We start from the raw sequence: 27,108 nt of genomic DNA, 5'->3' as shown, positions 1-27,108 counted from the left end.
AAAAAGGGTTCCTATACTAAATTAGGGCATTTCTACCTTAAAGATATGTGTAATTCCCCTGAGTGGCAAGGAGCTACTCATATGGTCACAAACCCATTAAAACCACACATCCAGTCCTTTAAGGACATGATGGCCATTGCTAACCCCACCTTTGAAGATACTATGGCCGCTGAAACAGGTTTTAATGATGTTAACCTATGGTTAGAATGGATGAAATATAATGCCAACAAACATAACCGAACCGCATGCTATGTGTGTGGTGGTGCCCGGCCTCATCTGGGCACTGTACCTTTAACCCTGCCAGTAGATGAAGAAAATTGCATTTTAAGTCTTTTTGCCTACCAATATAATTTCAACAGGTCTCAATGTCAAGCATGGACAGCGGAGTATCCTCTTATAGCCAAAAATGTAAGACCTCCTCATGGTGTTACCGTATATAAAGGTAATTACACTTGCTATGTCAAACATGATGGGATTGGTAAATTTGTGGGTAACTTTCCCGCAGGTTATTGTACTACATATAGAACTGTTCCTGTACGTTTGCTGCAGCAGCACACTAGGTCACTGGGAGATATTTACTGGTTGTGTGGGGATTTACAGTTAAGATCCAGAATGGACACAGAGTGGTGGGGGGAGTGTACATTGGCCAAGGCCATTATGCCTATACACATTATTTCTGACACACACACCAACACCCATGAGTCCAGCCACACTAAGGCCAAGCGTGAAGCCCCAGTAAAAGGAAGTTTTGACCCTCACATTTACATTGATGCCATTGGGGTGCCTAGGGGGGTACCCAATGAATTTAAAGCAAGAGATGAAGTTGCTGCAGGATTTGAATCAATTTTTACCATAGTTACTGCAAACAAGAACTTAAATTGGATAAACTACATTTATTACAATCAACAGCGTTTCGTTAATTACACCAGAGATGCCCTCCAGGGATTAGCCGAACAATTGCAGGCAACATCCCAAATGGCCTTCCAAAATAGAATAGCCCTGGATATGATCCTAGCCGAAAAAGGAGGGGTATGTAAAATTTTGCCCGACACCATGACATGTTGTACCTACATCCCAGAAAACACAGGTCCTAATGGTAAAGTTACATTAGCCATAGCAAAATTAAATGACCTCTCAGAAGAATTAAAAAGGAATTCCGGGATAAAAGATCCCTGGGACAGATGGTTTGGTTGGATGACGGGTTGGAAAAAGGCTTTAATGCATATTGGTATGGCAATACTAATTTCTTTTTTTATCTTTGCTCTTCTCTTTTGTTGTGTCTTCCCCTGCCTGAGGAAAGCTCTCACGAAGACTATTGACCAAGCGGCACCCACTTTCACACTACTTGATGTTGATGACCAAGATTTCCAGGATCTCAACTCACCCTGTTTGCCGCTGCAATCCATCCCTTTTGATGATAAAGTGCGAGAGTTCTAGGAAGGGACCACCTTAGGGACAGCATCTGTCAGTGAATGGTAAAGGCCCCGTGTGGAGAAGCGGTGGGTTAGCTGCCGTGGGATACCCATGGGTGTGAAGTGTTCGAGAGCCATACTGACAGATGAGCTAGCCTAGTAGGGTCAGAAAATAGGGACAGACTTGCACTTTGCATTAACACCTAGCTAGCGGCCACGGGGTTTCTGTGCCTTTGGGCTAACACGTCTTCTGGTATTAACAAATAAAGTTTTTATCTCTTAGAATCTAACATTTCATAGGGGGGACTGATGTAGAATTATTAAAAAAATCTTATTGTATTTATATTGAATTGCTGCTCTAACTCTGTATTAACCTGATACTGTGACAAATCCTCCATTTTGTCCTCATAACCTGACTTCTTCATATGAAAACTACATTACATGACAGTATTTCTCAGCACATCTAATACAATAGACAAAGACTGTATTCTCCATAAGGATATGACTAACCCAGGAACTGTTGAATTTCCCCTAACTCGCAACATAGTATAATTTAAAGGCCATGAGAACACAGTAGTAATGAAATGTTCTATTCATAAGAGACCTTGCACCTAACCACGAGATTTGACATCACCGACCGAGTAAAATGACGCTCAAGACCCCTTGTCCCCCACCCGTGTCCGAAAAAGTACCACCTCTTGGTGGGTGGACACGGAACTAACCACTTAGCTTTTGATCCAATTAATTATATTGATAGGTGGACACTAACCCAGACACTTAACAATTAATCCAATTAATGATGTTTATTCACTGATATCTTGATAACCAATGATGACGAAAATGTCTCTTAAAAGGGCCTGCGCGCCCTTTGATCTTGCACTTGCCAATAAATTTCCTCGAAGTTATTTTAACCTGAACTCCGTGTGTCAGACTGAATTACTTCAGCGTATATACGCAATTCAATTCTCTTTAATTTGGACAGGAACAGATAGACACTTAAACATTTTGGTTTACTGAAAAAGTACCATAACACCTTGACCTCGGCTTTCCCTTTGACCATTCTCTGTCTCTAGCGTATTAGTCCGGCCATTCTAAGGTCCGGTTTACGCTCTATCCTGTTATTTTCCTTTTCTTACTTATGTATATGTTTACATAGTTTCTGCGTGCTGGACCTCATTACTAGCCGTGACAAAATGATACCAAGCCTAGCAGGGCAGCCCCTAGACCTGAGCCAATCAGCTCTCCATGGATTATAATGTAAATGATACCAAGCCTAGCAGGGCAGCCCCTAGACCTGAGCCATTCAGCACTCCATGGATTATAATGTAAATGATACCAAGCCTAGCAGGGCAGCCCCTAGACCTGAGTCATTCAGCACTCAATGGATTATAATGCAAACGATAAAACAAATGTGGGTGGAGTTTGTGGAGAACTAGTACCAATTGTTAGAGGGAAATCTGAAGTCTAAGCTGTTTAGGATTTACGAAATCCACTGGTCTGAACCAGGGACACACCCAGAGGAAGGCCACCAGTACAATTTTCTTGATTGGTTTATTCACTAAAAACCAAACTGAACTGAATACTGAATTACAAAAGTCAGCACAAAAAAAGGGGATTTTTAATAAAATTCTCCAACACTGCTGTAGCAACAGTTACACATTTATATGGAGTGGAGACAAAAACAAAAAAAAACACACACACACAGCCTTTCATAAATAGATTGAGTATATCAAAAATACCTTTAGTGTATCTAGCAGACATACCCATTCCATACAAAGAATACCATAAATTAAACAATTAGCCAGTGGGAAATAACGTAAATCAGTTATGCAAAGTGAAAAATACCAAGTATCACAACATATATGTGATAAAAGAAACCAAGGATCCTACAATCTTGCATATTTTAAAGAATCAGGCATCTGAATAGTTAGGCACAACTTTTCATGTACGGACTATATGACTAAAGTTACCTACCCTAAATATGAAATGAACATATTTGTAATATACAATTATACAGAGAAAAATAAAAATAAACAGATTCAGACAAACCTCGTGTGTGTGCACAACTGATCATAGATAGATTGAAATAAATTGCTGTAGTATATTTATCACATCTACTTATTGCAGGGGACAATTTACACTCAATCTCTGCACTAATTCAATCAACGTGATTTAGATAATCAATAATTACAGAGACTGTAAGTGGGGATTGTTTTCACACACATTTGCATTCTTTAAATCGCAAATAATAATTCCATATTTGGTTGTGGAAATGCCCTAGAAGTAGCAGTCCCCATAGTGGCACAGATAAGGGTATTCACAGTAGTACGAATTGGGAGGAATAAAAAGGTTATTGCATTTTTATTTTTATTATTTATCAACTTTACTAGTGACACTGACCCACCTTCTCTCAATGCTGCGGTGATGAACTGGAAACAGCATGACTGGTGCATTGTGCCACCTAGTGGTTGTGTTGTTAATCACATTTTACCATAGTGCTATTTTTAGCAGTTCACATGGTGCTTAGATGGACAGAATAAGCCAGCTCACGGATTAATTTAGTTACGGTATCCCTGACCGGAATTTGCCTAGCATTTCATAAAAGTGAATAATAGATAGGGGTAGAAAAAACGCTCACATGGATAGTGGGCGGTCTCTACTCCAAAGGGAGAACCTCCAAAAGATTAAACATTCATTTATGTGGTATTAGCCTTTATTGGTGTGTATATATATATATATATATATATATATATATATATATATATATATATATATAGCCAAAAATGATACACAAAAAACATAAACTAAGTGAAAAGTGCAAACCCTAATGGTGTAAAAAATGAAAAAAGATTTAAGAAGCTGGGAGTATACGTCTCAAAAAGGGTCCTATATCAGAGGAACCCTTGTACCTTTGATACACAACCTAAGGGTTAATCAGTAGATAGGTTGGTGCCTCTGAAGTAAGTGGATAGTATTATGGTCGAGGGGGTAGAGGGATTCTAGACCAGAAGAGAAGGGCTATTAGACTGTAGCCTGTGAGCGCAGCTCTTAGAGATTATAGTAAGTTAAACAGTATATACAGTTTGATGCATTTATCTGTAAGAAGTTGCTACAAAGTCTCTCGTCCCTGGACAAAACGGAGCTCACATCACTCAGCACTCCGGTAAAAATAAAGACCGGGTAAATGGATGTGTAGAGATATCAGGTGACCTAATCGTTTCTACGAACAGAGCTTGTCATAGAGCATATATCAAAATCTCGTTAAAGCTATGTATCCTTTTCTATATAAATCCTGACTACGAGAGTAGTCCTTCACATAGGCATATAGACTTTGCTATACCCCTCTGCTGCTTCGAGGCAGTATGTCTAAAAATACCCCACCCAGTATCTAACTGCTATGAAGAAAGCCATGATTCCCCAGACCTAAAGGACTTCCCAGGCAGACAAACAATAATAAAAAAAAAAAATCGGGTGCATCGGCAGAACAAGCCTGCTCGACGCGCGTTTCGGTGTAAGCATACGCCTTTGTCAAGAGCTGGGCATCAAATGAATCCAGGGTGCCTAAACGTAGGTATCACGGCTTTCTTCATTTATTTTTTAGTGCTAAATGATGTGAGCTCCGTTTTGTCCAGGGACGAGAGACTTTGTAGCAACTTCTTACAGATAAATGCATCAAACTGTATATACTGTTTAACCTACTATACTCTCTAAGAGCTGCGTTCACAGACTACAGTCTAATAGCCCTTCTCTTCTGGTCTAGAATCCCTCTACCCCCCCCTGACCATAATACTATCCACTTACTTCAGAGGCACCAACCTATCTACTGATTAACCCTTAGGTTGTGTATCAAAGGTACAAGGGTTCCTTTTAAATCTATTTTCATTTTTTACACCATTAGGGTTTGCACTTTTCACTTAGTTTATGTTTTTTGTGTATCATTTTTTGGCAATATATATACACACCAATAAAGGCTAATACCACATATATGAATTTTTGAACTACAACTCCCATGATTATTTGAATTACACAGATAGCCAGAGAATCATGGGAGTTGTAGTTCAGAAACATTTGGGGGCCGGAGTTTGAGGACCCATGTTTTGGAGGGTCTCCCTTTGGAGTAGAGACCGCCCACTATCCATGTGGGTGTTTTTTCTACCCCTATCTATTATTTACTTTATCTGTCATTTAGGGTTATGCCCTGGAGTTCCTCTGTAACCTGCTAGGGGATACTAGTGCTGATTAGTTCAACACTGTACCTCCCTCCGTTTTCTGTATATTTCATAAAAGGGTCTTGCTTTTTTTATTTTTTTTGCCAAAATCCTTTGCTACAGGTTTCTTACCCACTAGTCAGATCTTCAGTCCTGATGTTCTTGCCGAGTACATCCCCGTCGCTCATGTAACCAGTCGCTTCAATGCCCATGTTCTCGATTTCCATTTCATCTCCACCCTTGTCTGAGACATCACCATGGCCCATGTTGCCTCCTCTGGACGCTAGCTGTCTCCTTAAAGGCGCTGAATACATGTACCGTCCTGGCTCGCAGTTAATAAAGCGGCTGGCATTGGCTCTTGGGGGGTATCCATTGCCCAAAGAAGGGGCATCGCCTGCCTGCAGACGAGGGCTTGCCTGCCCAAGTCTCCATGATAAAGGCGTTGGCCTGGACGTCAAACCAAGCATATTGCGTCCGCTTACTTCAGTAGTAACATTACTGTCAAACGTGGTTTCCAATGTGCTAAACATAAGACAAAAGAGGGGATTATTTTACTGAAAAAACATGTGTCTTTCCACTCGGTTAAAAACTCTGAATAGATATTATGAAAAGGACGCTCCAGGCTCCCTCACCCGTAAGGTGCACTGTGCAGGTTAGGGTGCAGTTATACTGAGTGGGTTTATATTGTTAAAGGGACACTCCAGGCTCCCACACACATTAGGTGCATTTTGTAGGTTAGGTTACAGTTAGTTACACTGGGTAAGTTTATATTAATAAAGGGACACTTCAGGCTCTCACATACATTAGATGTACTGTGTAGGTTAGGTTACTGTTATACTGGGTGGGTTTATATTATTAAAGGGATACTCCAAGCTCCCACACACATTAGGTGCACTGTGTAAGTTAAGTTACAGTTAGTTATACTGGGTGGGTTTATATTATTAAAGGGATACTCCAAGCTCCCACACACATTAGGTGCACTGTGTAAGTTAAGTTACAGTTAGTTATACTGGGTGGGTTTATATTATTAAAGGGACACTCCAGACTTCCACACACGTTAGGTGCACTGTGTAGGTTAGGTTACAGTTAGTTATACTGGTTAGGTTTATATTATTAAAGACACACTCCAGGCTCCCACACACATTAGGTGCACTGTGTATGTTGGGTTACAGTTAATTATACTGGGTGGGTTTATATTATTAAAAGGACACTCCAGGCTCCCACGCACATTAGGTGCACTGTGTAGGTTAGGTTACAGTTATACTGGGTGGGTTTATATTATTAAAGGGACACTCCAGGCTCCCACACACGTTAGATGCACTGTCTAGGTTAGGTTACAGTTTGTTATACTGGGTGGGTTTATATTATTAAAGGGACACTCCAGGCAAGCACGCACGCACGCACACACATGTATATATGATTTTATATTCTGCAGACTCAGCAATAAGTGTTACTCAAATAGTATATTCCTTGCTCCTGGTACCAAAATCCCTGACCAAATCAACAGTTAAAGTGAAAGGGACCACTTAGGAGACTCAAAACTGATTTTTTGACCATTTTATTTCTTTTACTGCATATATTCATGCAACAAACTCCCAGTAAGGACTGAAACATTGATGTTACGTTTATTGCAAGCATATATATAATCTTGCTCCTGCTCTGTCTATTTACAGATGTATATAGGAAGTAAACATCACAAACACACAGTCAATCAGATATAGATTCTTTGTTTGGAATGAACGGTCCTGGAAGTTCTACCTGTGAGTGACTTGTGTCCCCCGGAGACTTGACATTGTTTCTTCCAAGTTCTGACGAAGATCAGCAATGTTTTTCACAGTTCTTAATCGTCGCGTTTCAGGATCTTCTCCTATCATCAGACAGAAGCATTAGTCTGGCATATATATATATATATATATATATATCTATATATATACACACACGAATATATGTACAGGACTGTATAGTAAAGTCTCCTACAGCACTATCGATAAAATGTGTTATTTTATTGATCCCAAGAGAAACTGGTAACCAGCATGTTAAGAGCCCTTATTAATGAATATGGAGGATAACAGAATTGTGCTCACTATAAATTCCCTTTTTCCTTAGGACATGTGACTATTTACATTTTTTGTTTTCTTCTCTCTCTATTCACAGAGGGACAGAAAATTCCTCCAACCCTTCTGGGTTTTATAACCAAGGGGACCGCCTTGGTCTCCTCTTCCCTTTACATAAAACCTTGCCGAAACCATATCATCCCCAATAATGACAAGACCACCAAATGCAGCAAAAATATATATACTAACAAAAGAAGCAAGGGAATATAGTATTGCCTCTTGTCATTGGAAATAATATATAACCTACAGTAAGATAAATCTAACCCACAATCTAATAACAGAACCACAAGCGGTTGGTGTGATATATTTAAATGGGCGTTACTGGAAGTTTTCCCCAAATTTACTGGCAGAGCAGACAGATCCCCTGCTATCTCCCAGGGACAATACATACAAATCAGGACAGAGCTCGGGGAGCTGGGTATGGGAAAGTGGGAAAGCTGAGCATCAAGCCCATGTAAGCTCATTGAGCAACCTCTCTGTTCCTGTGCGTCCAACCTGTCTGGTTACAGTTATGTGTCTTTTAGTCCACCCATTGTACAGAGCTGCGGAGTATGTCGGCGCTTTATAAATAATAAAACAGTAATCAAGTAACAAAACTAAATGTCCACATTGTGTTCTGGGACTGTAGAATTGGAATTATATAATTATTAGAATTGAGAAATACAAACTACATAATTGAACATAAGGTCTGCAGCATTGTATCTATCAGCTGATAACCTCTACCCAAAGATCTGCAAAAAGAATAGCAACACCAACATGTAGTTCTAGTTCCCACCACCAGAGGGCGCTGAATAAATTAATTCAGATTTTTACAACTGGACCTATATATCTTACACTAGTATACTATGACCTGGCCACGATAAACTACTGTTTAGTATAGGTAACGGGATCAACTGTCTGAATGCAGAGGGAGATGTTGAGGCACATGTCTCTGACTAAGAAGAATGTGATCCTAAAACGAGATGGGGTGAAGCACTGGGTTCTATGAGAGAAGGCATTATCGGTCTACAAATAGTTATAATAAAAGTTCTAGAATAAAACTGCCAATCTACTTCCCTAATACTTATCTTACGTTTTGTGTCACTTTACCCCACTCCCTCTAGCATGTAAGCTCATTGAGCAGGGCCCTCAACCCCTCTGTTCCTGTGCATCAAACTTGTCTGGTCACAATTACAGGTTTGTTAGTCCACCCATTGTAAAGCACTATGGTATTTGTTGGCGCTATATAAATATAATAATAACAATATTAATTACAAGAGTGTACAGGTCTTCTAATGTCATTACAGCTAGCTGCAATGCACATTGCAATATGTAGAGCTTGGGGTCTTGGCCCCCCTGCTCTAAAGCTAGGGATGAGTTCACCACTTACCGGCAATCTCTTCCAGACAGGGTGGTCCTGGTTTACTGTACAGTGGAGAGTCCATATGTATTCCTGCTGAATTGGATTCCACCGACACATTCCCTTCATTGTCTGCCTGAGACCTGCAAAAACCAGACAGTATAAATACACAATGTACTCCAAATATCCCAGCCTAGCGCATCCGACTTCCCCAATCCCCCACCATCTCAGCAGCAGACTGATTCTACATAATTTATAGGTCCCTGAATGAGCCGGAAACAGACAGATTCACTGAACTGTAAGAATAAAAAAATCATACACAAATATATTCCTGGAATGTCTCAATCAATGGTGTTATCTGCCTGAGAGACCTGATAGAACCACAGGGGAGAATCATTCCCTATCAGCTATCTCCAGCAAATTAAAAGGTACGCCGATACTCATCACTCTTCCTCTACAAAGTGTGTTGTTTTACACAGACAGTCGTTTTAGGTGCTTTGTTAAAGAATTTCAGATTTTCCTACTTTGCGCAAAATGTATTAAAGTGTCTGTCACAGAAGAGTGCAGTAAATTTCTAAAAGTGGAGCAATCAACATGGAAACCAGTGGGATGTTCCTGTTGATTTAATCTGTTTCCATGGTGACTGCTCTGCTTTTATTAGTTGCCCTGTTAGTGACACATTAATAAATCACTCCGGGTTTTTGGGGAGTAAGGGAAACCTGTGTTATCATTGGATCCGTTTTCTATGATCGCATGGGCTGGTCATTAAAGGGTTGACACAAACTGCAGACGATGGTAGAATTCAGACTTTGCAAGCAGAGAAGAAATAAGTTTATTCAGAAAATATTCATTGGGTCTATTCTTTAAACTATAATTTGTGGTGAATTGAAAGCCGGATTACAAAAACCGGCTCACAATTTGCAAAAGGAGGTGAATTTAGCCAACTCAGCTGCCTTTGACTACGTTTTGCTATTTGTCTTTCAGTCCTTAATACACTGGTTAATGAATAAAGCTCAACCTGCTTTATTTAAATACAATATTAATATAATAATACTACATATATCAATTGCTGTTTGACCCAAAACAGCCAATGTTTCACTTAATGGATATAACCTAAGAGGAAGGAGCATGCCATCGAAGGCAGCCTGACCGTCTCTCGCAGTGTGCCCACTGTCAATAAAACGTTTATAAAGCGTTTATTTCCTTTATGTGCAACTGGCTTCCTTTATGATAAGCATAAATATGTTTATTTTTATTAATACAAGTCAGAAAATGAGCCTTGGGAACCACAGGTACCTACAACTGCAAAATTAAATTTTAATTCCTCCAGTTAGATGTGTGTTACCACAGAGCATCTCAAAATACAAAAACCAACACAAAAAAAAAACCCCATCAGAACAACCTGTTAAGTATTTGTAAAATTCAGGAAATGCAGAGATATGCAATACGATTCGATTCTTACCAGGACGCACAGACCTGTGACCTTGCTACGTGTTGTTTAATGTAACACACCACCAGTGGAATGTAGAAACATCCACTATGAAGACAGCTTTGTGTTAAAATGTTAAGTGGAATATTTATACAGACTGTTTGAATTTCTCCGATGTACTGAGTGGTTGGAGACAGGCTGTGGCCACCTGGATACAACAGTTTGTTAATGTCTGAAATGGAAATTAGTTCCACCCTTATAGCATTATGCCCAGAGCCATATAAAAAATGTCAGTCTGGCTTGTCAATTCCAAGCACAGAGGTATGCCCGGTGTCCCTAAACTTTCATTAATGAGACGATAAATCTGCAAAATAGCTTTTTGCTACTTCTATGCAATCATATAACAATCGGCAATCACATTCTAAAGAAGCTGAAGACTAGCCCTACTTATAGCTGACAGTAGATTGCTACCAGGACCGTCTTTAACACGGGGAAAAGGGGGCAGCTGCCCCGGGCCCAGTTACTCCTGGGGCCCCAAGGCAGCTGCCCCTTGGGCCCCGCTGTCCTCAACAATTTTCCGCCGACGCAGCCGGGACCCGTACTAAGTAGTCCCACCGCGTGGCCCTTTAACAGCGCGACCGGGCCACTTGCTTTTCGGCAGAATGGGAGGAAGTGACTGCCGCGAGTCACTTCCTCCCATAAAGAGAGGAGCTGCGCAGAAGGAGCCGAGTGAGAGCAAGCCTCAGGCACCACACTGAACACCAAGGAAGCCACCCTCCAGAAAAAGGTAGGAAACTGGAGGGTGGGTTTAAAAATGTAAATTTTACATGTGTCAGTATGTCTGTCTATCTATGTGTGTGTCCGTATGTCTGTCAGTGTATTTATCTGTGTGTGTGTCAGTATGTCTGACAGTGTATATATCTATATGTGTCAGTATGTCCGTGTGTGCGTCAGTATGTCTGCCAGTGTATGTGCCTGTGTGTATCAGTATTTCTGTCAGTGTATATGCCTGTGTGTCAGTCTGTCTGTCAATGTATGTGCCTGTGTCTGTCTGTCAGTGTATGTGTGTGTGTATCAGTATGTCTGTCAGTTTATGTATCTGTGTATCTGCATGTGTACCTGTGTGTCTGAGCATCTGAACACCAACATTAAATACAAATATACCCATCCATACAAACTTCAAAATTACATACAAACACACTCCTGCATTGAAACATCAACACTACATACAAACACACCTCTGTTAAACACTAAAATTATGTATAAACACACCCCTACATTTAAAAACCAACACTACACATACATGCACATTTGCATTCAAACTCCAACACCACATACAAACACATTCACACAAACATACTCCATACAAAAACATGCTTACATTCAAACACACAAACATGGCTTAGTGCTAAATGCAACCCTGAAAGCATGGGAAATTGGTTGAGCCCCAGCTGTCAAAGCATTGTTGGAGTTGCACAATATATAGGGTTCTACCTTTTGTCCAACCTTGCAAATGGAGGGCCCAATAAAATTCTTGCACCATGGCTCTTTCTACTTTAGTTGTGCCACTGCGTTAGGGTGGAGGGTGCGATTGCATGCCAGGGAGTGGGGAGCGGGCATTATTCAGGGGGCCAAAGCAAATGCTTGCTGATTAATATCACTACTGTCATTCTGCAGCAAGATCTGTCTGCAACAGACATGTTGGCTACCTCTGGCACTCAGTTGACCCTTAACTGGAAAGTTGCTATTTCACCGAGATATGATTTTTGAGTTTTGATAAACGAAGAATCTTTATAAAAAATATATTTATACTTATTGCTGTGGAATTTCACTGAAATTCCAACAAAATCTAAAGTATTCAGACATAGCAGGTCTTTTGGTGAAACCCGAAGTTAACAAAACTTGACAAGAGGCAGAATGTCTGCCGTCAGATTTTGTCAATTTGGCTGAGAGAATTCGGCTTTTTCTTGAGCAATTCAAAAGTCTATAGAGGATCTAGCAGTCTAGTAGGATCTTCCATTTCAAGTTAATTTCCAATTCAGCTAATTTGGTCTGGAATCAAAATTCCAATTCACCTAAATTATCATGTCATCAAAATTCCTGGCTTGGTAAATAAAAAAAAAAAACTATATATACCTAAATTTAAAGCGGCTCTGTCACCTTCTGGTGTCTTTGCACATTTTGCAAGACCCCTGATAGCAACATTGCGGCTTGGTATGTGGTTGCTTGGGGGTGCAATGAAGGTGAGATAAACCTACCCGATGCTGTCCCCCATTACGCAGCTGCCATCCTCATTTCAGCTTTATCCACCAGGAGCAACGTGTTGTACTCTCACGCAAGAAACAATCTCGCGAAGAGAAAGACAATGCCTTATTGTGATAAAACGTGATGGCAGTATCTCTGCCTTTTGTCAGGTTTTGTGAACTTTTTTGGAGGTGACAGGTTTGACATGATTGATTCACGGGGTAAAGCAAGGAGCTCTGTACAAGATTAATCAGTTAAGAGATTTTCAGTGTCTGCCTCGATGTTCATGTGGAGGATAACAACATTGTTTTTGTCTGGTTTTCTGTTTCACCTTATGATATGGACAGGACTATATGTTGACAGCTGGAAGGGTTGTTTAGTTTAACAGAAAAGGTCAAAGCTTATAACAATGATTGACAGGTAGCTAAGATGGAATCGCTCAGTTCCAGTACAGCCTTAAATACAATTATGTAGATTTCCGCATTTCATTTTTATATTTGAAAACTCCCTAATATAGAGGAAGAATACATATAATATCAAAGACCCTGTACAGTGTCACTTGAGAGAGGAAAGGACAATCCCCTTTGATTTACCTGTACATGAACGGTGCCACAGTGGCAGTGTTTGGGTGACTATACTGCTGCTGTGGTTGAGGTAGCTGGACGCTGACACTATTGCTTCCCCCGTTTGGCTGCATCCCTGTAGATACACACCCCATGCCTTTTCCTTCAGATGAGGCTAAGCTTGATGAAGAACTAGAATGTCGTTTGTCAAGTTGGCCTTTCTGCACGAGAAGCCCAGATCCATGCTTCCCGCTTCGGAGTTTCTCCCCTTCCTTGGCTGATACCGGGGCACTTGAAGGTTTGCTAGGGGTGGGTTTTGCTCCTGGTTTTGGTATTCCGCTCTGTGAAGGGGTGGAGACCTCTTTCTTGGCGTTGCTCAGTTTCCCACCTTTGGGGATAAAGCTAGATATCTTGGAGGACTTTTTTGGCATGTCCGCTGTAGCTGCACTTTGTTCTTCCTTCGGCTCTTCCTTGACATCTGGTTTTTCACAAACTGATGTTCTTTTGGAGACATCCTTATTCTTCTCCTTCTCTTTTTGCTTTTCCTTCTCAGTACCCTTGGGAGAGCTCTTTTTATTGGTTAAAGCACGGCCAAGCGTCCTTTGGGCAATGCCCTTTAGGGCGATTTTGGGACTGTTGGATGCTGGGCTTGTGCTGTTTGCATTGCGAAGTGTGTTCTCCATTTCATCCGCTTCTTCAAAGCTGGGAAGGGCATCTAGCCTTTCACAGCTCGTGTCCCGGGAACCCTCCAGAGTGGACCCAGCTGTCTTGGAGCCACTTTTACTATTAAACAATTTTAACTTTTCCAGCATGGATTTTTGACTGTTCAGAGTAGGCTTTGGAGGTTCTGGTGGTTGTTTTGGACTGTCTGGCACTGGCTGTTTGACAGAGAGAATGGAAGACGTTGCTGTGTGCTTAGCACTAAGTGACTTACTCCGCCACGGCTTATTGGTAGAGTTAGGTTGTGGTATGGCTGAAGAGTTAATGCTACTACCAACTGTACAGCCATTCTCATTCATTCCTGCTGGCAGCTGTGAAATACTGCCCTCTGCTGGACCTGCAAAGAACACAAAACATGTTTAAGTAATATGATAGATCACAGACATCCGATGATACTCCACCATATCCCAGCTGGGCAATATTAAATCACATACATAACAATGCTAAACTTACTATGTAAAGCAAGTTTCATGCTCCCTGCAGTTCCCTGGATGTAAAGTCAGCACTACAACAGCCATGTTTCTGATTAACTCCTGTGCTGAACAAATATTAAATATTAAACGGCTTGACACCCTGCGGAGACCTGAGGACTTCCCTTTCTTAAAACAAATCACAGGATATCCGTATTTCGAATTCATGTCCCCAGTTTTATGCTCTGCAAGGCTCTAGAAAATAATTCAGACTCTCTGATCCCTTAACAAATTTTGACTCGTGGGTTCCCATGTCTTGGGAAAAACAATTCGACAGAATCGTAACTGTGTGACAATGTCTGGAGATCCCCTGCACAAAGGTTAACCTGCCTTAACCACTGAGATTCAAATGGGGGAAAACAAAAATGAGACAAAGCATTTTCACATTTTTTTAAAGATACCCACAATCTCTATTTTTATGGTGGTCTCATTATTCCTGAATGCTAAGACCTACATGCGTTAGGTTAAGCTGTGTTGAGGGTCATCATTTTCACCATTCACACCGCTTCCCTTCATCCGTTTACAATAGACACAAGATGATAATTTTTCACGTGAAGCTAATTAGTGTGTTTTAGGACTGCGCACGTCCCTTAAAGCGGCACTGTCATGCCGAACTTACCTTTCCTCAATCTCTTCCTCTTCTCCCCCTCTCTCGGGATCTGTTATTCTTTTCTTCCTGTCTTCTTTAGTTTTCTTTAAAATCATAAGACAAAGTAGGGACTATTTGTCTTATGGAGGATTCCTCCGCTTGACCAGCTCTGACCAGCGGAGGAGCAAAGTGTGCTTCATTTCCGCTGGTCAGACCAATTTTCCCATGATCCCTAGCTTTCCTCCCAGTTCCCACAATGCTTCCTGTCAGTATTGCCGAACGTCCTGTCACTTAGACAGAACGCCGGCAAAACTGCCGAATTGCATCCTAACAGAATGAGCACTGTTTCTCCATTGGTGTTAGGATGCAATTCGGTACTTTGTTCGGATCGGAATTTCATTCTAATGAATGAAACCCCGATCCTATTCATTGCTGTGGCTGCATCTTGCAGCCGCTTAGTAGATAACTCCCTAATTCCCACGGTATTAGGGAGCTATCTACTAAAAGGCTGAAAGACCTAAACTGGTCTTTCAGCCAACTTTACTAATACTAAGTAAAAATGACTTGGTATTAGTAAATAATATGCCCCTACTCGCTATACTGCGAGTAGGGGCATGTCTAGTAAGCAGTGAGCAGCCTGTGGCTGCTCACTGTAAAAAAAAAAATAAAAAAAATATTGCCCCCCACCCCTAAACGACGGGTGGGGGCTGTAAAGTAAAATAAGGGAGGGAGACCTATTGTCCCCCCCCCCGGCCCCCACCCCTGAGCGGTGGGTGGGGGCCATAAAGATAATGAGGGGGGGGGGGGACCTACTGTCCTCCCCCCCGGCCCCCACCCCTGGGCGGCGGGTGGGGGCCATAATGGTAATAAAGGGGGGACCTACTGTCCTCCCCCCCGGCGGCGGGTGGGGGCCATGATAGTAGTAGGGAGGGGGGGGGACCTACTGTCCTCCCCCCCGGCCCCCACCCCTGGGCGGTGGGTGAGGGCCATGATAGTAGTAGGGAGGGGGGGGGGACCTACTGTCCTCCCCCCCGGCCCCCACCCCTGGCCGGCGGGTGGGGGCCATAATGGTAATCAGAGGGGGGGGACCTACTGTCCTCCCCCCCCGGCCCCCACCCCTGGGCGGCGGGTGGGGGCCATATTGGTAATAAGAGGGGGGGGGGACCTACTGTCCTCCCCCCCGGCCCCCACCCCTGGGCGGTGGGTGAGGGCCATGATAGTAGTAGGGAGGGGGGGGGGACCTACTGTCCTCCCCCCCGGCCCCCACCCCTGGCCGGCGGGTGGGGGCCATAATGGTAATCAGAGGGGGGGGACCTACTGTCCTCCCCCCCCGGCCCCCACCCCTGGGCGGCGGGTGGGGGCCATAATAGTAGTAGGGGGGGGGACCTACTGTCCTCCCCCCCGGCCCCCACCCCTGGCCGGCGGGTGGGGGCCATAATGGTAATAAGAGGGGGGGGGGGGACCTACTGTCCTCCCCCCCCCCGGCCCCCACCCCTGGGCGGCGGGTGGGGGCCATCATAGTAATAAGGAGGGGGGGGCCTACTGCCCCCCCCCGGCCCCCACCCATGGGCGGCGGGTGGGGGCACTAAGTAAATTCCCCCCCCCCCCCCCCCCATCAAGGTGACTAGGGGAGCCCAAGCCCCTAGTCACCCACCCCCCACCCAAATAAAAAATGCCGCTACCTACCCCCCTCACCCTAAAAAATAGTGAGGGGGGAATAAAATTGCTAACCTGTAAAGTAAAATTAAACTTACCATTCGACGTCTTCTTTTTTCTAAAATCTTCATTTTTCAGCCCCAAAAAAGGCCAAATAAAAAACCATCATAGCCGTCGAACTAAAAATAAAATAAAAAACCCGAGCGCAAAAAAAAAACCCGACGAAAAAGAAAAAACCCGAGCGCACATAAAAATAATCCATCTTCACCCATGGAGGGCTCCGCGCAGACTGAGCTCCGCAGTGCGGGGCAAGGCTTATAAAGCCTTGCCCCGCCCTGCAATTAGCCTAAGAACACTCTGATTGGTGGGTTTAAGCCAATCAGAGTGCTCTTTGTCATTTTACAAGCGTGGGAAAGTTCTTTGGAATTTTCCCACGCTTGTAAAATGACACAGAGCACTGTGATTGGATGGCTTGAAATCCATCCAATCACAGTGCTCTGTGTCATTTTACAAGCGTGGGAAAGTTCTTTGGAATTTTCCCACGCTTGTAAAATGACACAGAGCACTGTGATTGGATGGATTTCAAGCCATCCAATCACAGTGCTCTGTGTCATTTTACAAGCGTGGGAAAGTTCTTTGGAATTTTCCCACGCTTGTAAAATGACACAGAGCACTGTGATTGGATGGATTTCAAGCCATCCAATCACAGTGCTCTGTGTCATTTTACAAGCGTGGGAAAATTCCAAAGAACTTTCCCACGCTTGTAAAATGACAAAGAGCACTCTGATTGGCTTAAACCCACCAATCAGAGTGTTCTTAGGCTAATTGCAGGGCGGGGCAAGGCTTTATAAGCCTTGCCCCGCACTGCGGAGCTCAGTCTGCGCGGAGCCCTCCATGGGTGAAGATGGATTATTTTTATGTGCGCTCGGGTTTTTTCTTTTTCGTCGGATTTTTTTTTTTGCGCTCTGGTTTTTTATTTTATTTTTAGTTCGACGGCTATGATGGTTTTTTATTTGGCCTTTTTTGGGTCTGAAAATGAAGATTTTAGAAAAAAGAAGACGTCGAATGGTAAGTTTAATTTTACTTTACAGGTTAGCAATTTTATTCCCCCCTCACTATTTTTTAGGGTGAGGGGGGTAGGTAGGGGCATTTTTTATTTGGGTGGGGGGTGGGTGACTAGGGGCTTGGGCACCCCTAGTCACCTTGATGGGGGGGGGGAATTTACTTAGTGCCCCCACCCGCCGCCCAGGGGTGGGGGCGGGGGGAGGACAGTAGGTCCCCCCCCCATTATCGTTATGGCCCCCACCCGCCGCCCAGGGGTGGGGGCCGGGGGGGAGGACAGTAGGTCCCCCCCCCCTTTTACCATTAGGGCTTCCACCCGCCACCCAGGGGTGGGGGCCGGGGGCTGGAGGACAGTAGGTCCCCCTCCCCCTTATTACTATTATGGCCCCCACCCGCCACCCAGGGGTGGGGGCCGGGGGGGAGGACAGTAGGTCCCCCCCCCTATTACTATTATGGCCCCCACCCGCCGCCCAGGGGTGGGGGCCGGGGGGTGGAGGACAGTAGGTGTCCCCCCCCCTTATTACTATTATGGCCCCCACCCGCCGCCCAGGGGTGGGGGCCGGGGGGGGGTGGAGGACAGTAGGTCCCCCCCCCCCTTATTACTATTATGGCCCCCACCCGCCGCCCAGGGGTGGGGGCCTGAGGGGAGGGCAGTAGGTCCCCCCTCATTCCCATTATGGCCCCCACCCGCCGTCCAGGGGTGGGGGCCGGCGGGGGAGGACAGTAGGTCCCCCGTCCCCCCCCTTATTACCCTTTTTTTTTTTTTTTTTTTACAGTTAGCAGCCACAGGCTGCTCACTGTTTAGTGGACATGCCCCTACTCGCGGTATAGCGAGTAGGGGCATTGGGGAGATTTTAATCTCCCTTGTGCTATTATGGGGGTCATATTGACCCCCATAGAGTGAGGAGGGGACCTGGGGGGCTTATGAAGTGGTGGGGAGCACTGCTCCCTGCCGCTTCTGTCTTTACATATTGCAAGAAGGGAGCTGCACGCCGGTAGCTCCCTCCTTGTAATAAACCGAACAAACAAACGAACACTGATACACAGTGTTAGTTTGTTCGTCTGATTTTTTCTATTCTTTCATTCGTCTGTCTGATGAATGAATGAATAGATGAAATTCCCGTTCGCATGTCCAGATGTTTCACTGGGCATGTGCGGGAATCTCACAGTCTGTGTAGTGTGGGTAGATGACGTTTCCCACAGGGACTTCACCTACCCACACAAAGATGGCGGCGCCCTGAATATAGATCGGGGCAGAAAATAAAGAATAAAAAATAGGTAATGTGGGGGGCATAGGGGCATTTGGGGGTGACTAGGGGGTCGATTGGATGTAGTTGAGGCGGGAGGGGGGTTAAAAAAAAAAACGGAATTCGGCATGACAGTGCCGCTTTAATGACAGAAATTCATTTAATGCCTAGTTCTCGGAAGAAAATGTAAATGTTTGGATGGCACTCAGAATTCCCAAAAATATAATCTCTCCGCTCACTATTGATAATTCAAAAAGGAAAAAGATTAACCCTCTATGTTCCCTGGACCGGTTTGTTTTCTGGGCTGGCACACACGTTATTAAATGTTATCATAAATCTCTGCAAGTTATGATCAACATATGCTAAAGTAACATAAATACAGGTATATAGCTCTGAAACCTAGTATGGGAACAAGTAGCACATATTTAGGATGAGGTTTGTGGAGTCTCCTTCGATGGGCTGCTGCAGGACATACAAAGATTTAGTGCAACAGTCACTGTTGCAGATGGAAAATCTTTCTGGAATTATGACATTTCAGCATTAAAGTGACAACGCCAATAAGAAATATCTCTACACGTGGTCTACCACTATTAACAAGTGGATAAAATTATGAGTGGAATTAATAGAAAATATAAATAATTCCAAACAATCACTGGAGAACAGCCAAAATATAATTTTTTTTTTAAGTAAATTCATTTCTATACTGACCTACGATCACTTGAGACTGCATTGAAACGTAAACTGACAAGTAAGGAGCATCACTAAAAATATTTTATTACACAGATGCACACAAAATAGTTTTACGGGTCAGTCCTGGGTCCCTCAAAGCAAAAAAGAGATCAACAATGACTGTTTGTTTAGTGGCTGAGCCCAAAGTAAGATTGGAAGCTTTTAGGGATCAGATTGGAACCACTTTATTTAAAAGCAGGATTTCCTGATAGGCTTTACGTCTCCAAGATGTTATCTGTAATATTGGGAGATCCTACCCCAGGTGGGAAGTATTGGAGAAAAAAAAAACCCTTTTCATTACACAACAACCAGACCTGGCTGCTGGCCTCACCCCAGCCTCTATCTATGTTGTGGAGATCAGAGCAGATACTCACTGCTACCTTTGCGTGTGTTTAGATATATGGTAGTTTGGTGAGCATATAGTAGCATATAGTAGAGGGAGAGAGCATGATATGGGAATAGGTGCCCATATGTCTCCCAGAGCTCCCCAAGCACAAGTTACAATAAGCAAGGGTGTGAGCAGTAATCTGGGCTTTCTTATCTGGAAACTTTCACACAAGATTTGAGGGCCCTTTTCATGACACATGTGAGATGAAAAGAGTTACCTATATGGAGTTCTTGTGGAGAATGAACGGGAGCCTCGACTAGCCATGTATTGTGCAAGGAGGCCGCAGTCTTGAAAGGACAAATACTACAGAGTGGAAGCGGGCGCCATGTTGGACGCAGCTTCTACAGATGGTTTTTGAAAATGCATTATGATCCAATCCAAATCACGGCGCATGACAGAAGTAAATAAAGGTGTGATCTAGAGAGTCCTGGCATTATGACCCAGTCCAAGTCACGGAACATGACAGAGGGAAGTAAAGGTGTGATCTAAAGGATACTCCGCTTACAAAGTGGTAATTAGCTCCAGCAATATCAGATGATGAACATGCTGAAAACAATGTGCAGATGGCCATTTTGGGTTACATTCCAGAAAATCTCTTTCTCTATCTCTGTAGGTTGAAAACGACATGACCGATCATCCAGAGTCAGGTGAAAGAAAGTTAATAACTCACATATTAACTAGCCAAGCTGCAGAGACATTAACTCGCTGGAATACCAATTTACTCCAGGCCTTTTACGTTAGTAACTCCAACATTAATCAGGAGCCCGGGGGAGTGGAGATGTTAATAATTTATTAATTCTCATACTCATAACACGATTTACTACAACCAAATAATTACTTTAACTAAGCCCAGTAAGTGAAATCAATAAGACAGGCTTGCTGATCTTTACACACTTTCACTAGTCGACAAGGATTTCTCTACATGAGATCAATCAGGATGTCAAAAACACTTTTAAATGAGAACACATTTTAATTACATGTGTAACAGGAATAAAATACATGAAAATACTCTTCTGGGTGATTTACTGAATGCACAGAGTTTCACACTTTTTAATATCTGCTGAGCCGCCAATGGTCTACGATAGGAGACAGATATTTTATCTTTAAATATAAATCATTGAAATGACTAAAAAAGGAATGGAATAAGATGTGCTTTGTTTAATAAATAATCTGCTATGATTCAAATAAAGGACAAGAGTTGAAATAACATGACAAAGCCAATAAGTGGAATTAAAAGTTGTTATTTTTGTAGCAAATAAAGTGGCACTTTGTGGATAAAAGGGGATAGGATTCTGACAGTGAAAGTGCTTGTGAGGTCTACGGAGTGTTTAATCGTCATCTGGAGAACATTTACTTCACGTAGAAATATAAACTATACAAATCCTTTGCTTTCAGTGTGAAATACACACTTTTAAATGGAACTACCGAGAAAGCAGGATTTTTCCACTAAGCAGATTATACTTTCCTGTACGAACTCTTAAAACAGTTATGGCATGTTTCGGTTTTAGTATAGCCATTTGTTTTGATATCAAAATACAGCTATATGATATTTATATTTATTTTTGCTATTTTTAAGGTTACTACTTATACTGTTAAAACGTTTATAGAATGCCAATGCTAGAGATTGTTGATGTGAACCAATCAAGTTGATGGAAGTTAACTATTTAAATAAAAAAGAGGAGGGCTTAGACACACACACACACACACACATATATATATAATAGTGAGGTTTTGACTTTGCCAAAAACAAGAATATGAGAATATTGTTTGATATGTTGATGCACCATGGGAGCACTGAAGAAATATGTGCAGACACAGTGAATTCTATAAAAGTTACAATAACCATTCTTTTATCTCGGCAATAATTCATGTTCCTGCCAAGGAGCTGCACACTCTTGCTTTTTACTTATTGTCTCTCAGTTTGCTGCAGAGTGCTTTTACTGGCGAGAAGAGAGTTATGGGGGTAAGTGGCATCATGTCAAGGCATTAAGAAGCTTGTGGGATTACAGCAACCACTGACGAGCAAACCGATTTGGGATCTCCCTGCCTTCAGAATAAAATTAAACATAAGGCACCTCCCATGTTAGTCACATACCAAACGCATCATACATTGATGTTCCAGGTAAATCCCTGGTCCCAAACCAGTGCTATCTGCAGGAATTTTAAATGTGAGTATCTTTAATGTATTTGACTGTATTATCTAAATGAGGCATTCTACAAAATAAGGGTCACTTTAACCTTGAGGTGGTCTTTAATTTCCAGTTTTCATTTCACTACTTATCGTTTTACCTCTTAAAGACTAATGGGACTCAATGATGTCACAATTTGAACGTCAAAGAGTCTATGCCAGCATGATACGACCTACTCAGTTGATGTTGTCCATCTCGGACGACCAGCCCTTGCCGGAATTTTATCTTTAAGGAGCAGAATGTTATGACAGCTTTGGCCAGAGAGGGTTTGATAACAGTTTGTGACTGTTGCTTCCTACCATATTAAAAGGACAGTTATACACCATTTGTTTCTTATTAGATATTACTCTCTTTTTGTTTTTGTTCTCAAATTTAAGAAATAATTAATTGCATATATTCTGGCCAAATGTTTTGCTCTTAAAGCAGTCATGGCAAATGTAACGTTATTCATTTCAACTAGCATATCATTTTATGTAGCATAAATACTAGTAAATGCACGTACACTTTCAGAATATACATCTTTATATCCAAACATTTAGTGAACATTCCCACGGTATAGATAGAATGTATTAAAAACTAAAGACAAGCATGTTGTCAGCACAGACTGGACAGCAGGGTCCCTTTAAATAGTATCTCACCTGCACAGTCGCTTCATTCCCTGAGTCTGCTGGATTCTAAACAGGATGAACCATTGCTTTCTTACGTTTTTGTTTCATTTCATGTATTGCTTATAAAGAACATTACAGCACCAACAACATATTCTGAATGACATGACTGACTACATAGTAGTATTCACTAAACTGATCTGTTAGGATTTAACGTGAATTTAACGTTCGGTCAACATTGACAAACTGGAAACATATCCGGCTTGTAGAATTATTCAAAATTGGGTATTTTTGTCTAAAATTTGAAATTCTTTTCCTATTCTCCCAGAGATTAAATGTTGATTTTATAGTCTCTGATAGGATTTGAATTGCATGCTAAATAATCTGTCAAATAAAAATCCCACAATAGCAGGTCTTTGGCCTTTGAACAGTACTGGCTAGCTATCTAGGTTAACACATCTCAAGCATGCACTCTGGCGCACACTCACCTCCTGTGAGTACTGACTCAGTGCTCGCTCTACACATCCATGCTTCCACTTGCAGTGCACCAGGCTGGATTTATAGCTGCAAAATTCTCCTGTTTTTGACTTTCCGCTCTTTGAATCATTTTGCCAGCAGGAGGGGGACTCTCATCTCTCCTCCCTTACTCTAAGAGTAAACCTGCCTCCCTCCCCTTCCCAACCCCCTGACAGCAGCCTAGGCCCCCATGCAGGGCAGGCTATCACACAGTTACTGATTAGTGAGTTCTGCACACCTCACCAGGACTCCACAATAATACACTTTGCTGCACTGTTTGCAGAAATTCCTGCTACATTTATTCAGGAGAAATACAAACCAGAACAATGTTACCTTATAAATCCCAGCCATTATCTCCACAATTATAAATAGAGAGGTCCTTTAGAACAGGTGCTCATCGCTCTTTTCATCTCTCTCATTTTGTTGATATAGAGAGATAAGACAGGAGAGTTACTGGGTAATTATACATATATAGAGAGCCTGCAGACTTATTGCGACTTGAAAGAGTGCAGTTCAGTAATCAGTAACTCCCTTCACAGACTCCAAGTTATTTTATTTGTACAATGAACCCAATGGTAGGAAGGTACCCTACAAATCTTGCTGAGACCCCCATAACCTGGCTGGATTAACTTTGCTGGAGCCCCCTGTCCACTCATCTTACTCCAATTAATTAAATAGCGCCCTTCCTTATCTTTCCAAATTCCAGCTCTTTTCTCTTCCCCTTTTTAAATCACACTGTGGTCTTTTTTTTACATGATCACGTCATTTCCCCCAAGCTTTCTCCTTTAATTTTTTTTTTTTATTCCAATGTTCATTTGACACTATATTCATCCATCTTCCCATTCTCCCCCTCTGCCCCAAAATTCCAGCTTTCTATTTACCTTATTAAACTTTTACCTTTTAATTTATCTTTATTTAAATTCTTCCCATTTTGTCTCCTTTTTTTGTGACACAGGTATCCTAAGAGCATAATGCTTATAAACACAGTCCTTCCCCTGCTGTTAATGGAGAGCTACACAAGATATGTCTGGGAATATGCCCAGCCAATCACAATGCAGAGGGAGACACTGTCCGAGAACCTTGGCAACAGTGCAATTCTGCTGCAAAGTTCTAAATTGGAGCAGTCACCATGGAAACCAATGGTATGTTCCTGGTGATTTGTCTATTTTGCCGTAGAATTACACTTTGAACAGATCCCTGATATGTCCCAATCTCTGTCTTTTTAACTTATCATACAGCAACGGCGGATACCAAACTAGTCTCCAAGTTACCAGACTGGTCCAGATTGTATCAATTATTCTACTGTCAAAGCAATGCAAAATCCCTAAATTGTGAATATTGGAGCGTAAGAAGAGCCTATACTGCAGAATAAATGACATTGACTACAATATTGTTCTTTTTTCAGATTGAAAGAAGGAGTCCTAAAACCTACAATTTAATTGAACACGAAGTATCAAAACCATTAGAGTTTAGTGTCCCTACAGTATGACAAAAAGTATTGTCCCTAATGAGAAACAGCAATGCTTCCATTTATCAGTCAGACTGCCTTGAGGGGCTGTCAATCTGGGAATCAATTAGTCAGTCAATTAGTGAAGACTTTCGATAATTCAAAGTCTTCATAATTGGCATCATTACACCTAACACAATGACAAAAATAATGAGAATTCTTCTCATAGGGAATTCCTTGGGATAATGCTTCTATAAGAAGCATCAGATTTTTATTTTGCCGTATGTGCACAGTAGGGCTCCGATGCTTCTCAGAGAGACTGGTCCGAGATCATAAACACTGATAGCATCACAGCGGGAAGAGGTCAGGGCTAGATTAAAGGCGAGTTTTATTTATTTTTATTTTTTTTATATTGCGTAAGGGAATTTTAACTTAAGTGTTCCTTTAACTGAATAGAATCTCTCTATATTCACAGGCTCATTCACTAAAGCGTAAATTGTTGAGGATTCAAAGTGAATTTCCTCATTTAGGCCAAAAAAGAGACGAATTGGAAAAATTTGTCAAAATAGCAATGGTTCAGTTCATCTATTTTGCAATAAAATATGAAATTCACAAAGTTCAATTTAAATTTCCGAAACTTCACTTATTATCCCTGACAGGCTGACAATGATTTACACTGTGCTTGACGAAGAATTGTAGAATCATTTCTTGTCTTGTCCCTTTAACAGTCAGTAACAGGAATGAGCAATACAGATATCTGTTTAATTTCCAGTACCAGATGAACTTTTTGAAGGGATACATGAAAAGCACCGTTAATTGGTCCCTACAAATCAGTAAAAAAAGACCTGCTATATAAACAAACACAAAGCCTTGCCTTCTATGGGAGAAGAATTTACAGTCAACTGCAGCAGTCAAGCAAAAAAAAAATCTTATTTATACGGCGAGGTTCTGGAGGTAATGGAAAGGGAAGGGGAAGAAAGGTAACAGCATGCTGAACAAATAATTGTAACATTAACAATAATAAAGGAAAGCTAGGGAATCTGAAAAACTGTGAAGTATGCAATCCATGTGAAAAAGAATAATCTGAAGCCAGAAGTCTTTGTTGATTGCGGCACAGACTGCAGGCCATGTTTCACAGTAAACTTTGTAGGTTTGGGGAGGTGCAGACCAACAGCTGTATCTCTCCCCATGACCCATAAGGTTCATATAAAACCTTCATTACCTGGCAGTGCCCTTACTCCCAACATTACACATGGACAAAGAGGGACACTTTAATATAAGGGAAGTGAGTGGTGGTGTCGCCAGGGGTGGGGCTGTTCTGAGAAGTGATTTACTAATAATGTCTGCAAGTAAAATGTAAGAACAATAACAATGTATCTTATTTACACAGACTGATTTCTAAACACTTTTATTGTTTGAAGGCACATTACTGGGAGTATTATTGCTGTGGAGCTTTGTTATACACTCAGACACACCGACAATATGGAGCCACTAGAAAAGAGGGACATTAGGATAGAAATGAGAGGCAGAGAGATTAGGATTCCTCCTGAATAGGGGCACTTTGGAGGTATGTGGCACCATGTAAGCAGTATAGATATGTAAGTGCCCCCTATAATATATATTATATAGAAAACTCCCATACTCTTGCTCAGTAATGTGTATATACGTTTTATGTAGGATTTACTAACATACGTAAAACGTTCCACCTGCAGAGTACACGGAATGGATCCAATACACACTGAAAGATGAATAAGAACAAAACGAAAATATACGGCTCAGAGTGTCACCCTAACAGATCTCAGTAGTTCTCTGTGCTATGAGTCTCCCCTACGACACTAAGCTTAAACCCGAATGGTAATTCAACCCTTTCCACGTATCCATTACTGCAAGGTTGCTTGATACTCTATAAATGAATTGTTACGCGATGATGATATTTTTGGAAATCTGGCTCCCTCTTCAGGTTGACTTAAGAAAAAAAAAAAAGAGTAGACTTTATTTTTTGCAGCTATATGAAACAAATCAGCTTTTTTCTAGATCTCTGGTGACACCTGCAGTTTGTTTACCCTCACATTATATGGAACGTGGGCCCATGCAGGACAGTCTAAGCACCATAACCACCACAAAACAGAAGAAGAATTTTCGATTTAGTTATACATGTGAAGAGGAGCCGAAACTGTTTAA

General features: G+C 42.1%; 1 protein-coding gene across 7 annotated transcripts in view; it reads right to left on the bottom strand.

Moving 5' to 3' along the window:
• NAV2 (neuron navigator 2) overlaps positions 1 to 27,108 on the bottom strand; it is a 322,958-nt gene that overhangs the window by 68,434 nt on the left and 227,416 nt on the right. For all 7 annotated transcript variants that reach the window (XM_063438399.1, XM_063438395.1, XM_063438397.1 and 4 more), the window contains 4 exons: positions 13,340 to 14,366; positions 9,104 to 9,216; positions 7,379 to 7,487; positions 5,753 to 6,142 (listed from right to left, as the gene is read on the bottom strand). In XM_063438399.1, the coding sequence (XP_063294469.1) occupies positions 5,753 to 6,142; positions 7,379 to 7,487; positions 9,104 to 9,216; positions 13,340 to 14,366 (1,639 nt within the window). The remainder of the gene's footprint in view (positions 1 to 5,752; positions 6,143 to 7,378; positions 7,488 to 9,103; positions 9,217 to 13,339; positions 14,367 to 27,108) is intronic.

This window comes from Pelobates fuscus, chromosome 12 (assembly GCF_036172605.1).
Source record: "Pelobates fuscus isolate aPelFus1 chromosome 12, aPelFus1.pri, whole genome shotgun sequence".
Taxonomy (NCBI): Eukaryota; Metazoa; Chordata; class Amphibia; order Anura; family Pelobatidae; genus Pelobates; species Pelobates fuscus.
The sequence above is the reverse complement of the archived record's forward strand: the minus strand, read 5'-3'. Positions and strand labels throughout refer to the sequence as shown.